Genomic DNA, 12,288 nt, shown 5'->3' with positions numbered 1-12,288 from the left:
TCAATCCTCAGTTCTCGATGCTCACACTCCTCCCAGCCCCTGGATCTAATAGGTGGTCCTGGAAGAACCACCAAAGCACCCTTGGCAGCATACAGACCCGAACCTCAGTGCACTCCACACAGACAGACCCACATGCTGACGTACACCAGCATGCAGTTGCACACACACAAACAAGACCTGCACCCAGGCACATGCACAGAGGCAAGCCGACTGCAAAGGGTCTACTGCCGTCTGCTGCCTCCCTCCCTAATTGAGGCCCCCTTCGTTGTGACTGGGAGTTTCCAGGAGTTCCGGCTTTCTATGGCTAATTCTAGCCAAAGATCACACTCAGCACTTACCTGGGCACAGAAGACAGAAAGAGGTGTGAGGTTCTAACTTGGAATCATGCATCCTTGTGAACCCTGGGCTGCACCTCCTGATTCAGGCCCGGCACAGGACATATAGTAGGGGCTCAAAATGGCCCTGGATCAGCCAGGGCACACTGTAGATGTTGAGTGTGGCTCAGGACCCGTGTGATCACAAAGTAAGGCAGAGCACACAGTAGCTGCTTAGAGCAGCTCAGGACCAGCCCAGGGCACTCAGTAGGCACCCTAGAAATACTGGTCTAAGGGTGATAGTCAAGTGGTATCAAAAACTTCCCAAATGAACCTCCGAACTCCCCTAAACTGGTGTGGCTCCTGGAAGGGTCCTGGACGGAAGTGACCCCTTGGTATCCAGCAAAGGGCAATGTGGGAGGGCCTGAAGCAGATTCAGTTGGCTGTCCCTTCCCCTAAGCTGAAGGAAGACGCTATTTATAACTCCCCTTGGCCCAGCCCCCTTTCCCCTGCAAGGCAAGTGTTCCCCCTCCTCCTTGCAACTGACAGGCAGACGTCCCCTCAGAGTACTCCTATACCCAGAAAGACCTCTAATGTCCTAACACCCCTGCTACCACCACCCACACTTCGTTTAAGTCTCTCCCCTATCCCTCCACCCTTGCCGCTCCTACCCCGCCCGCTGTTCCCTGGCTCCGGGTCTGTCTTGGAGCTGCCTCCTTTGGTGCCTGTGTCCATCCTGCCAGAGAACTGTCGCTGGCCAACGCCCCCTGGCTCCAGAGTCCGGCACCCAGACCGCGACTTCTGGGAAGACAGTCACCGGCTGCCTATGGCCCCGCCTCTCCCAGCCCCGCCCTGAACCCGCCCCCCAAGACTGCTCTGGTACTCTCTCTACAAATGTGGAGGTCAACTTCAGGGTCCCCTAACTCACACAGGCAGTACTGGAGGCGTCCTCACTAGTGTCTGCCCTTATCTCCAGCTGGGGTTGTGTTGTGCACACTGTCTAGTTCCTGCCCCATCCCCAGGCAAGCCTGTCCACATTGGGCAGAGTTAGCCCATCTCCCATCCGCAATGGAGCTGGAGGGTGTGAGATCAGTGAAGTAGGAGGAGGCGACAGAGGGGCAGTGTAGCCAGCTGACTCAGCCCTCATGTGTCACTAGTACGCGTGACTTTGTGATTCGCATCCCTCCCATCCTTTAATCACTTTGCATTTATTGAACACCTGCTGCATACCAAAACATCCATATACACTCTATCATCCAGTGTTCACAAGAAGCTTGGTGGCATCACCCTGCCTTCCAGATAAGGAAACAGGCTCAGAGAGGTAAGCATTTTGCTCAGGACAATTCAGTGAGGAATTCAGTAAGGAAGGGGTGGAGTTGGTTGGAGCCTGGCAGCCTTCTTCCCTGGAGCCATGTGTCGTGTCCAAGATCAAGGTGGTATGAGAGCTACAGGAGGTCTGTGCTTGGCTGTGTGCTGTGGGGACTTCATGTAGAGTTGGGGAGACAAGCCCTTCCATCACTCACACACATCTACTGCTGTCATATACACAGAGACTCGCAACAGAGGCAGCATACAAGGGCTCAGCCACTCACACACATTCCCCACAGCCAGACTTGCCACGTATGGGTTCTGGGAGATGGCCTGAAGATGGTACTGATGGCCCCATCTATCTGGGTAGGTGCTGCCTCCTGGGGCACAGAACATGTGACACTGACCAGCACTTCCCTAAGGTAACCTATGAGGTGGGACCTAGACTATGGAGCTTAGATGGGCTGGATCTGGCTCACGAGCAATATGAGGTGGCAGTGTGCAGATGCAGTGTGTCTTCCTGAGTTGGGACTCCTGAAAGTGGTATAGTGGTGGCCACATGTGGAAGTGTCCAGTTGCCCTGTGACTGTGGGACACCCAGACATGACAAGATTCTACATGGCAGTAACCCAACATGGTGATGTCCTGGCTGTCCAGACAATTGTAACTCTGTGATGTGTTATGGCAGCACATAGCAGCGATCCCTTACAGTGGTGCACAGATGCACTCTGCCCAGATGTGCCCTCCAGATCCACCGCTGCTCTTCAATGCTTCCATCCATATGTGGCCTCATCATTTGGTCCTTGGGAACCCCTCCTTTAGACTCAGCGGCGGCCAACATGGGCTAGGATGCGGGCATTGGCAGCAGCCCGCTCCTTGGCAGCCCTGATTTGTGCCTGCTCCAGCAGGATCTTTAGAAGGCCAAGGGGGACATCCAGAGAGAGGGTGATACGTGGGCCAGGGTGAGGGCCAGGGCTGGCACGGCCCCAGCTAGCTGAGGGGCCTGTGGTGGTGGCCAGAGTCCTCTCCAAGGCCGTAGAGCAAGAAGTGGCCTGGGGAAAATTGTGAGAAGAGAGCTGGTAGACTGGGATCGGGGTCGCTGGAAGGACCAGGACCCTGCCCAACATCAGGACCATCAGCACCAGCAGAGCCCATCTGGTCATTGTGCAGTCTGACTGTGAGGAGAAAACAGGCTCAGGCCAGGGGTTCATCTGGTCAACAATGAGCCATAGACAGAGACAGGCAGTGAGAGCAGAGAGACAGAGACTGAAAGAATGAGAGGGAGAGATAAGAGAGGCTGGGGACAGAGGAATAAAGACAGGGAGATGAGGAGACAAAAGTGAGCCAGAGAAGAGTGTGAGTCAAAGAAAGAGAGAGTGAGACAGAGAGCCAGGAACACAAAGGCAGAGAGACCAATATAAATCTAGAGATCCAGAGTAAGAGGACTCCTGGTGTGGCACTGTAGCATCAGCACTGCACTTTGAACCACAGGGGGCAGCAGTTCAAACTCACCAGCTGCTCTTTGGAAACCCTATACAGGGTACTATGAATAGGAACCTACTTGACATCACTTAAAAACAACAACAAAAAGAGAGAGAAGGCAAATGAGATGAATGCAATGAAAACACAGAAAAATAGAGGGAGACTGGAGGAAAAAGACAGAGACAGTGATGTGAGAAACATACAGATAGACGGAAATAAAGAGATTCAAAGAAAAAGGGAGAAACACAGAGGGATAAAAGGAGAAGCTGTAATTGTGAGCAAGCGAGCTTGCAACAGATCCAGTTCAGAGAAAGGCAGGAATAAAAGCAGTCAGAGATCGCAGACCACCACCTCCCCCCTCCTCCAGTGCATACCAGGTTCAGAGACCTCCGTTAACCCGACCCCCAGTTCTGCTCAACCCGAAGACCCTGCCCACCCTAACTAGACACCAGTCCTACCTGGACCAGCCTCCTCAGGGATAAGTTGGGGCCTCTGGATTGACTGTCGTGAGTCTAACCCTCTGCCCCACTCCAGGGCCCATTTATCTCCCTCTCCCCACTAGGCTAGGAACTGGGCCATGAAGCATGAGGCAGCCCCCCACCCGTGACTCATCCCCTCTGCAGGGCAGCCAGGAACATCCTCAGGCTCCACCCTATCTATTCTTTACTGGGGACAAGCTGAGGACTGAGAGTCACAGACAGTGATTAGGGGTGGGTAGAGGGATTCTGCACCCACATAGGGTAGTACTGACTTCCTGGGGAAACTCTGCCCCCTGAACATGTCCAAACAGCTTTCCAGAGAGTCACAATGGGGGTCTTTGAAAACAGCAGCTTTAATGCCCCCCAGAATCAGCACCATGTCGTCAGAGGCTTGGGTCAAAGTGTGGGTCAGATGCCAGTCACGTCTGCTCACTGCCCACAGCCATCCCCCCCAACAGTGAGTCAGCTGCCAGGGAAGCAGGAGCCACAATGGGGGTTTGTCCACAGGGGGCAAGGCCAGACCCACGGGGACCAAGTCACTGAAATAACGGACACATACATGCACGCTCACGTGCACACAGGCCTCTAGCACCAAGGGGAGGAACCCAGACTCCTCTGGATCATCGTCTAGGCTTCAGCACCTGGGTAGGGTGAGAGCAAGCTGCCTTCAGTCATCTGACCTTCTCCCCCAATATACAGGCCACAGAAACACACTGGGCAAAGGCGTCAAGGAGGGAGGGAGTAGGGGCTCTGGTCTCAGAGGGGCTCCACATTCAGGCCCATATAGGAAAGCATGCAAGGGAACCACACTGGGGACTCAATAGCTGGGCGTCTGTATTCAGTCCTCAGACTCAGGTCCCCCAGATAGGCTCCATGGGGCTGGAGGTAAGCCCATACCTGCTCTCTGGTTTTGGACCACCTTGGGTAGGCAGTGGCGCTCACAAGCCTCTCGGGTCCCAAAACGGTTGGCATTGCCTCCACAACCACCATAGACAAAGGGACGACAGGCTCCTTTGCTACTAGCCGAGGCCCGATGATACCAGCGCAGAGTATAGGCAGTACAGGAGCCCTCATCCAGTGGCAATATGCAGGGGTCTGGGACTGCTGGGGGTCAAGAGGTCAGCAAGGGAATAGGGTCAGAGAGGGCCTGGGGGTCAGTGAGAGGTCTGCAGAGATGGATGTCTACCCCTACTTGATCCGCCCTGGGCTCAGCAACCCCATCCTCACCATTGCCTTCCCAGGGAGCCTCTAGGTCCTCGTATTCCTCCACAGAGTACTCTGAATATTCTGAGAACTCATCGTCCTCGGGGGGCAGCTGGCCTATACCAGGGAAGGGTGTGCTGTGATGGGGCTGCCCAAATCTGGTCCTTGGGGCAGGGCGGGCAGCGCCTGCCTCCCCATGTGTGTGCACAGAGTGTCCATGTATGTACCCTGCATGTAGACCTATGTACATGGTGTATGCTCTGCTCGCACACATAAGCAACCACACGTGTGTCTGTCTGTGCCCCACCCACACATGCATCTGAGCCCAGCTGTTCTCACCTTCCTCTTCCACATGAGAGACCCGGAGCACAGGTACATGGATGGGCTGGGGGCCAGCAGTGTCTGCAGCATAACTAGGGAGGGGCCCTGGAGCAAAGAGCAAGGGGCATGGGACCCTGGGCTCAGCAGGGCAACCATCCAGTTATGTCCTACTGAGAGCACGCAGGGGAAGGGCAAGGCAGGGCCTTGTTGTTATAAGTGCCGTGGAGTCTGTTCCGACTCATAGAGATCCTGAATAGGGTTTCCAAAGAGCGACTGGTGGATTTGAACCACTGACCTTGTGGTTATCAGTCTAGTGTTTATCCTACAGAGCCACACCAGGACTTTATGTTAATCCTACAGCATTTTTATCCTACAGAGCCACATCAAGGCAGGACCTAAGGTAAGGAAAACCCAGGAGAAGGGACACCAGAAAACTACTCACGTGATCCTGATGCACTGAACTGGCCCTGGCAAGCTGGAGGGGCAGAGAGGGGACAACGACAGAGACCAAGAGACAGAGAGAGAAAGATGGAGGAAAGAAGCGAGATACATAGAGAGAGACACAGACAGATGGAAGTATAAAGGAACAGAAAGACAGCAGGCAAGAGAGAGAGAGAGAAGAGAAGCAAAGAGAGAAGGTGGGAAGCAGAGATATGGAGAGGGAGGAAGAAAGACAGAGTAAGAATAAACAGACAAAGAACAAGGAGAAGTATGGAAAAGGCCAACAAATGGCAAGAGACAGATACAGACAGAGTGAGAGTCAGAAACAAGATACAGAGAGGGGGTGGGAAAGACAAGAGCGAGAATCAGAAAGAGTTAAGAGCCATCACAGGGAAAAGGATGGGGAGAGAGGAACTTCACTCTCTGCTGCCCCTCAGGGCCATCCCACCCTGCCTGACTCCATCCATGTGTCAGGCCCAGAGGGAACAGCTCTGTTCTCACCTCCAACCCTCCCTCACCACACCAAGCCCCACACTAGGCATCCAGGAACAAAGAGACCCCAGAAGCCTATGTGTCACCTGTCTGTTGGTGTGGCCATCTATCAGGGTCTATGCAACTCTCCGTCTGTGGACTCTGCCTGTGTGTTCATCACCCCCTCTCTAGCAGCAAGGCTGCCACCTGTGAGTCTGGCAGGCCCATTTCCCCTTGGGTGCCCACCCATTACTGCAGGCACCAGTCAGTGTCCTATGTGTCTATCCACATCTGTCTGTGTCTCCGTTTGAGGAAAGTCTGTCAGCATGTCTGCCCTTACATGTGTTCACCAGCACTTCTGGTCATTAGTGTGTGTCTGCCTAGGGCTGTCCCACTAGCATGTCTGCCCATTAGCAAACATACCCTTCTGAATAGCTGACCATCTTCTTGGTTTCTGGCCACCTCTAAGTACTGAGGACGCTGCCTTCCCCTGTCTAGGTAGGCTGGGATGGGATGGGGTGGGGTGGGGATGGGTCCTTGGAGATTCTGGGCTTGACCCCACTCACCGCAGTGCTGACTCATCTCCTGACGCACAAAACCCCGAATGTCATCCTCCTGGGAGACAAGACCACATGCAACAGGAAGAACCCAAGGATCAGAGGGAGGACAAGGGACACATGATGCAGGGGTCATGGAGGGAGAGCAGCAAGCCAGGTGTCAGGGCTCAGCCCACCCACACTCACGGTCAGCGCAGCTTCTCCTTTCTCACCCCGGGGACCAGCAGGCCCTGGCCGTCCCTATGTGTAACAGACAGGACCAGGTTGTAACTTCTGATCTCAGGGACCCCAGAGGTCACTCCAGTTCCTGACCCCCAAGCCTGAGAGTCCTCACTCACCTGCTCCCCTCTTTCGCCAGGGGTCCCAGGGGCCCCAGGAGCCCCCACCACACTCTCTCCAGGAGGTCCCCGCTCACCCTGTCAGACATAAGGACCAAGGAGCAGCATCAGAAACAATGGAGCCCTAAGTCAGGCAAGTTAAGGATCATGGATTCAGAGGTTTGGTCAGGGAAATTTGGGGTTGGGTTGCAGATCAAAGGTCAGCAAGGTTATAAGGGTCAGGGTTGTTATGGGGTCAGAGGTCAGAGTGGGGGCCTCTTACCTTCTGGCCCTGAAGTCCTTCAGGACCTTTGGGACCAACACTTCCAGGAGGCCCAGGTGGACCACTAGAACCATCATTGCCCCTGGGGCCTGGGGAGCCTCCCATTCCTGGGGTTCCCTGGGAAAGATAGATCAAGGTAAATGATCAGAGCACCCCAAAATGGATCCATTTCCAGGGAATACGCTCCCCTCAATTTACGATGACCTTGGTCTCCTTGGTCAACTCACCCGCTCTCCTTTCTCACCCTGGTCACCCTTGGGTCCTAGCTGCCCATCAAAGCCTCGGTCACCCTAGGGACAGAGACAGCATGAGACACCCTCCACCCTGACCTCCCTCAGCTCAAGCCCCCACAATTTCCTCAACCCAACTGCCTGTGATGCCATCAGCCCAGGACCCTCACCCCACTTCGCCACTGTTAACATTCTCTGCCTGAACTCTACCTACTTCCCTTAAATGGACACTCCTACCTACCCACATTGACCCCACCCACTGTTACCCCCTGTCCTGATGCACATTACCCTACTGCCTTTCGCTCCATCCTCTAATCCTACATTTCCATGATCCCTGACCCTATGATCCAAACCCACCCTGAAACCTCAAGACCAGCCCCACTCCATTCCTCAATATCCTAACCTTCCACAAGTTTCTCTGGCCCCAAACCCTCATGAACCCACTGTGATTTCCTCTGCCCTACCCTGACCTCCCAGAGACCCTGTACCTTGGGACCGATCAGGCCCTCCTTTCCGGGGGGCCCCGACTGGCCCGGCAGACCTGGCTCCCCCTGGAGAAGAGAAGTCATGAGCTGGGCCCTGGCTCATGTGCCCCTCCCTCATTCTAGATCTACCCCACACTCACCAGCTCTCCTTTGCGGCCTGCTAGGCCAGGGCGGCCTGGGGAACCAGCTTCTCCCTGCAGGTGCCAGGTGGAAGGGTGAGCCTTAGGCTATAAACCCTGTGGCCCTCCTCCTCCCCCATCACATCTGTACCTTGTCTCCCTTCTCTCCATCCAGGCCACAGGCACCTTTCACTCCCCGTTCGCCCTAAGGGAGAAAAAGCAGGTAAACACCCAACTTCCTGATATCTCACTCTATGGCATTCACCCTGACCCCAAATCTTCAAAGTGGCCCTAGACACTCCAACCTCTGATCTAACACCCCAAACTCAATCCAGATAATCCAACATCTGACCCCATGTCTCGGACTTCAGACTCCAAATACCTCACTCTCCAACATCAGGGCCTACAACAACAACAAAAATCCATTTCTCTACTCACCTTGAGGCCCCGTGGGCCCATGAAGCCAGCATCTCCTTTGTTCCCTCGGACACCAGGGGATCCATCTTTTCCTGGGGGTCCCTGAAGGTAAAGGAGTCAGTGTGAGGTCAGTGAGGGACCAAAGACAATTACCCTGATTTAGTGAGAGGGAAGACCATGGGGGCAGCAGTCACATGGGAGGTCAGGGACCCTGGGAAAGCAGGATTTTCTTTGGGGGCAAGAGTTGTCATGGGTAGAGGTCACCATGTAGGCAGAATCATCATAGATGATTAATGTGGCGGTGATGTGCCCTGGGTAGCATGAAGCCACCACTGAGCCACTGTAGGTTAAAGGCCACCACATGGGCAGAAACCACCCCAGGGGTAGGGAGGGCCCTGTAGGAACAGATGGTTCCCTGTAGGAGTAGGGGCATCTTACCGGGTCTCCAGGGATCCCTGCAGCACCAGACTCACCCTATGGGAAACAAAGGCCAGAGGGTACTGGAGGTGGCCCTTCAGGACATGAGTGTTCCTGTGTGCTGATATATCTGCTGCTCATATAGCCACCAGGTGACTCGTAACCAGGGCCCAGGCCCCATATAAATCATGTGTGAACACGAATGTGGAAAGCTGGGGGAGGCTGGAAACCCTGGTTCAGAGGCCACCCAGGGGACAGGTGTGTGTGGCATGTGACTCTGTGCCTATACCTGTGGGGAGGACTTGCCTTGGGTCCCATGAGTCCACGTATTCCTGGTAACCCGGCTGAGCCCTTGTCACCAGGCTCCCCTTTGACACCCTGTGGAGTGATCAGCAGAGGGACACAATCAGGACTAGACCAGGCTAGAGGATGGGAATGTAGCTGGAACCCACCAACTGGGGTGAGACACCACTCCCATGACTGTCCCAGTCCCCAATCCCCACCCCTTCCTGCCCATACCACTGCAGGGTGGGACTGGGGGCTGCAACTATTAAATGGCTCATTAGTCTCTCCAGGGCCCCAACTCCTGTCCCTCCCCATGCCTCTGGCCCCATAACCACACCTGGAGCACCCCTAAAACCCAAGGATCCTCCTTCTGTTCCCACGGATCCCCTCATGGAGCCCCATGCCCCTTCTAACATCTCATTGAGGCCCCTGAGCCCTCCTCAGAGCCCCATCCGTACAGCACCCCAAAGAGTTGCTGCCACCTACAGAAACTCTTCCCTTAGAACTCCCATAAAGCTCTTCTGCGGCCCTCAAAGACCCCCCCGCCCCAGAGGGCTCCCACAACCCAAAGGCCCCACCCTCTTCCTCATACCTGCTCTCCAGGAATCCCGCTGTCTCCCCGAGGTCCTTTGTCACCATCTATTCCCCGAGGCCCTCGTTCCCCCTGGGCCAGGGGTCAGAAGTTAGGGTTAGGGGCTGGGCTCCCTCACTCTGAGGGTATGTGCTGTCAGATCCCTGTGCCCAGCCCCATAGCAGCCCCTCCCATATCTCAGAGAGACCCAGTTTCCACATGGGACCAGGTCCACTCACCGTATCCCCCTTGGCACCCTGTGGTCCCGAAGGCCCCACAATCATGGCTGAGTCACCCTGAGCAGGGGTAGGAAGGGGCAGTCAGAGGAATCAGGGGTATCCTTAGCCCGCATCCCTGTCCTCTCTCATGCCCATACTCACCTTGTCACCCTTTAACCCTGCAGATCCAGCATCACCCTATTGGGTGGAAAAACACGAATTCCATCAAAATTGAGAAGACCCATCCCATTCCCATTCAACCCCTGGGACCTTCTCCCACATTCTCACCTTCTCCCCACGGTTGCCTGGAAGTCCCTATATGAGGGAAGAAGACTGAGCTGAGGGAAACTGGGGGGACTAGAGGAGACATAACTCAGGAAGCTGGAGGGCCTAGGGAACAAAGAGGACTAGAGAGTAGACAAGGAGGACCTATAGTTGGAAGGCTGAACTAGAGAGTGTCCCAGGAGATAAGGTCAGGAGGACATGCAGGATGTGGGGGACAGGCTGCTGAGTGTGCCTTGGGTCGGAGTCACACTGCAAGATGCTCCCCACAAGAGGACCCACCATAAGTCCTCGGGGTCCCTCCTGACCAGGCCGGCCATCTTCACCCTGGATGGGGACATAAGGCTCAGTGACTTACAGGTTGGGAGTCGAGGCAAGGACAGTGATAATGGGAGCCCCAGTGTGCTCCTGGGACATTCCTACCCGGACACCTGGCTCCCCACGCTCTCCTCGGGCTCCAGGCAGCCCTGCTCCAGGATCTCCCTGGAAATCAGCAAAATACCATAATGAATGGGATGGATAGAAGGGGATGAGTGCAAGGTCATTACGGTCAGTGGGGTCATGGAAAGTCAGTGAGGGTCATGGGGGACATGGGATTATGGGGCGGTCAGTGTAAGTTATCCAGGTCAGGGGTGGCAGAGGTCAGCAGAAGTCAGAGGGAGTCAGCAGGGACACAAGAAAGAGCCAGGCTTGTCCTACCTACCTTGTCTCCTTTAAGTCCAGAGGCCCCGGCTGCTCCCTGCAGGTCAAAATAAGTAAGGGAGGGTCCTCTTGCCCCTCAGGGCCTGCACTGTACCCAGCTGTGCAGTGCAGCAGAGTCTCTGGTATAAGCCCTTATATGACCAGACTCTGACACACAGGAAAGCAGTCACATGGGACCTTGAGGTAATTCTACTTACCACTGACCCCGGGGGTCCAGGTGGCCCCATTAGGCCTGGAGCCCCTTCTCTCCCTGGGGGACCTGCCAGACCCTACCAGAAAAATGGGGCAAGAGAGGCAGAAAGTGACCTGGGAAGCCTCCTTTCCCTGCACCCCTCAAGACTGAAGTCCCCAAAACAGGGATCCCTCTCCCCACCCCCACACCCTTGGATTCAGAGGTCCTAAAACCAGTCCCAAATCCCCACACGCTGCTCCCAACCCCTTACCCGCTCTCCGCTCGGGCCCGGCTGACCCATCTCTCCTCGAACACCTGACTGACCAGGGAACCCGACGGTACCAGGACTGCCAGGGGGCCCAGGAAGGCCCAAGTCTCCCTGAAACAGAGACAACAAAAGGAGGCATGGTCCCAGAATCCCCTCTTCTTCCACCTCCAGAGCCTCTCTGCCTGCTGCCCCCACCACTGGTAGTAGACATCAACCTACCTTCATACCTGGAGGACCAGTTGGCCCAGGGGGGCCCTGGGTCCCAAAGCCTGGGTCACCCTTTGAGGGAAAGTAGTGTCAGACCAGGCTCAGAGTCTCAAGGCCATTACTCCCAAGTAGGAACACTTTAGAGAATAGATACCTTGTGACCCTTTAGTCCTGGAGCCCCTTTCTGACCCTAAAAAGAAAGTTATCACTATTTGAGAGGGTAGGAACATGACCACAGACCTCAGACATGGTTTAAACATTCCCAGGGTGGTCAGATGTGATCACAGTTATGGGAGCACAGACACATCGTGACCAAGGACTGACTCACAGGAGATTGGACGTGACCACAGAGGCATGGGCGTTCAGGCATGAGTACAGACATGTGGAGTACAGATACACACAGATGAGAGCATGAGTACATGGGAACTCAGGCAAACTCAGATGTGTCCGCTTACAGGCAGTTTAGATGTGACCATGAACTCAGTTCATGGGAACAGAGCTGGGGAGACAGGAGGATTAGAAATAGATGGCCCAGGATAGCCCCACAAGAACTCAGCTGTGTCCTTTGACCAGGACATCACACATGTACTCAGACTTGGTGAAGAACACAGCCCAAGGACAGATGCATGGAAATACAGACAAGGTCTCCAGCCCTGGGAGTGGGGAAGCAAAAGACACATGACACCTATGTGTCCTAAGGAGCAGGGTTTGGAATGCTGGAAGATTCAGCCAGACTCAG

General features: G+C 55.0%; 3 protein-coding genes across 3 annotated transcripts in view; all 3 read right to left on the bottom strand.

Annotated features, from left to right (window-relative positions):
• Positions 1-1,057, bottom strand: part of PFKFB4 (6-phosphofructo-2-kinase/fructose-2,6-biphosphatase 4) — a 40,254-nt gene extending 39,197 nt beyond the window's left edge. The window contains exon 1 of the mRNA XM_006873634.1: positions 986-1,057. Coding sequence (XP_006873696.1) covers positions 986-1,049 — 64 coding nt within the window. The 5' untranslated portion in view covers positions 1,050-1,057. The remainder of the gene's footprint in view (positions 1-985) is intronic.
• A 1,389-nt stretch (positions 1,058-2,446) lies between these two features.
• Positions 2,447-2,785, bottom strand: UCN2 (urocortin 2). The gene has a single exon (XM_006873660.1). The coding sequence runs from the start codon at positions 2,783-2,785 to the stop codon at positions 2,447-2,449; it is 339 nt and encodes a 112-aa protein (XP_006873722.1).
• Positions 2,786-2,816: 31 nt separating this feature from the next.
• Positions 2,817-12,288, bottom strand: part of COL7A1 (collagen, type VII, alpha 1) — a 33,331-nt gene continuing 23,859 nt past the window's right edge. Inside the window, exons 92-118 of the mRNA XM_006873659.1 lie at positions 11,704-11,739; positions 11,562-11,621; positions 11,346-11,453; positions 11,100-11,171; positions 10,904-10,939; positions 10,624-10,683; positions 10,483-10,527; positions 10,189-10,233; positions 10,081-10,116; positions 9,940-9,996; positions 9,722-9,793; positions 9,151-9,222; positions 8,866-8,901; positions 8,449-8,529; positions 8,162-8,215; positions 8,032-8,085; positions 7,895-7,957; positions 7,404-7,466; positions 7,177-7,293; positions 6,915-6,992; positions 6,763-6,816; positions 6,586-6,634; positions 5,550-5,582; positions 5,126-5,212; positions 4,811-4,903; positions 4,481-4,678; positions 2,817-2,833 (exon numbers count right to left, since the gene is read on the bottom strand). Of these exons, the coding sequence (XP_006873721.1) occupies positions 2,817-2,833; positions 4,481-4,678; positions 4,811-4,903; positions 5,126-5,212; positions 5,550-5,582; positions 6,586-6,634; positions 6,763-6,816; positions 6,915-6,992; positions 7,177-7,293; positions 7,404-7,466; positions 7,895-7,957; positions 8,032-8,085; positions 8,162-8,215; positions 8,449-8,529; positions 8,866-8,901; positions 9,151-9,222; positions 9,722-9,793; positions 9,940-9,996; positions 10,081-10,116; positions 10,189-10,233; positions 10,483-10,527; positions 10,624-10,683; positions 10,904-10,939; positions 11,100-11,171; positions 11,346-11,453; positions 11,562-11,621; positions 11,704-11,739 (1,776 nt within the window). The remainder of the gene's footprint in view (positions 2,834-4,480; positions 4,679-4,810; positions 4,904-5,125; positions 5,213-5,549; positions 5,583-6,585; positions 6,635-6,762; positions 6,817-6,914; positions 6,993-7,176; positions 7,294-7,403; positions 7,467-7,894; positions 7,958-8,031; positions 8,086-8,161; positions 8,216-8,448; positions 8,530-8,865; positions 8,902-9,150; positions 9,223-9,721; positions 9,794-9,939; positions 9,997-10,080; positions 10,117-10,188; positions 10,234-10,482; positions 10,528-10,623; positions 10,684-10,903; positions 10,940-11,099; positions 11,172-11,345; positions 11,454-11,561; positions 11,622-11,703; positions 11,740-12,288) is intronic.

This window comes from Chrysochloris asiatica, unplaced genomic scaffold (genome assembly GCF_000296735.1).
Source record: "Chrysochloris asiatica unplaced genomic scaffold, ChrAsi1.0 scaffold00246, whole genome shotgun sequence".
NCBI lineage: Eukaryota > Metazoa > Chordata > Mammalia > Afrosoricida > Chrysochloridae > Chrysochloris > Chrysochloris asiatica.
Note: the sequence above shows the minus strand (reverse complement) of the source record. Positions and strands in the feature narration are given on the sequence as shown.

Bases quoted from the DNA above. Each gene is read 5' to 3' on its own strand.
- UCN2 (XM_006873660.1), bottom strand. From the start codon at position 2,785: ATGACCAGATGGGCTCTGCTGGTGCTGATGGTCCTGATGTTGGGCAGG.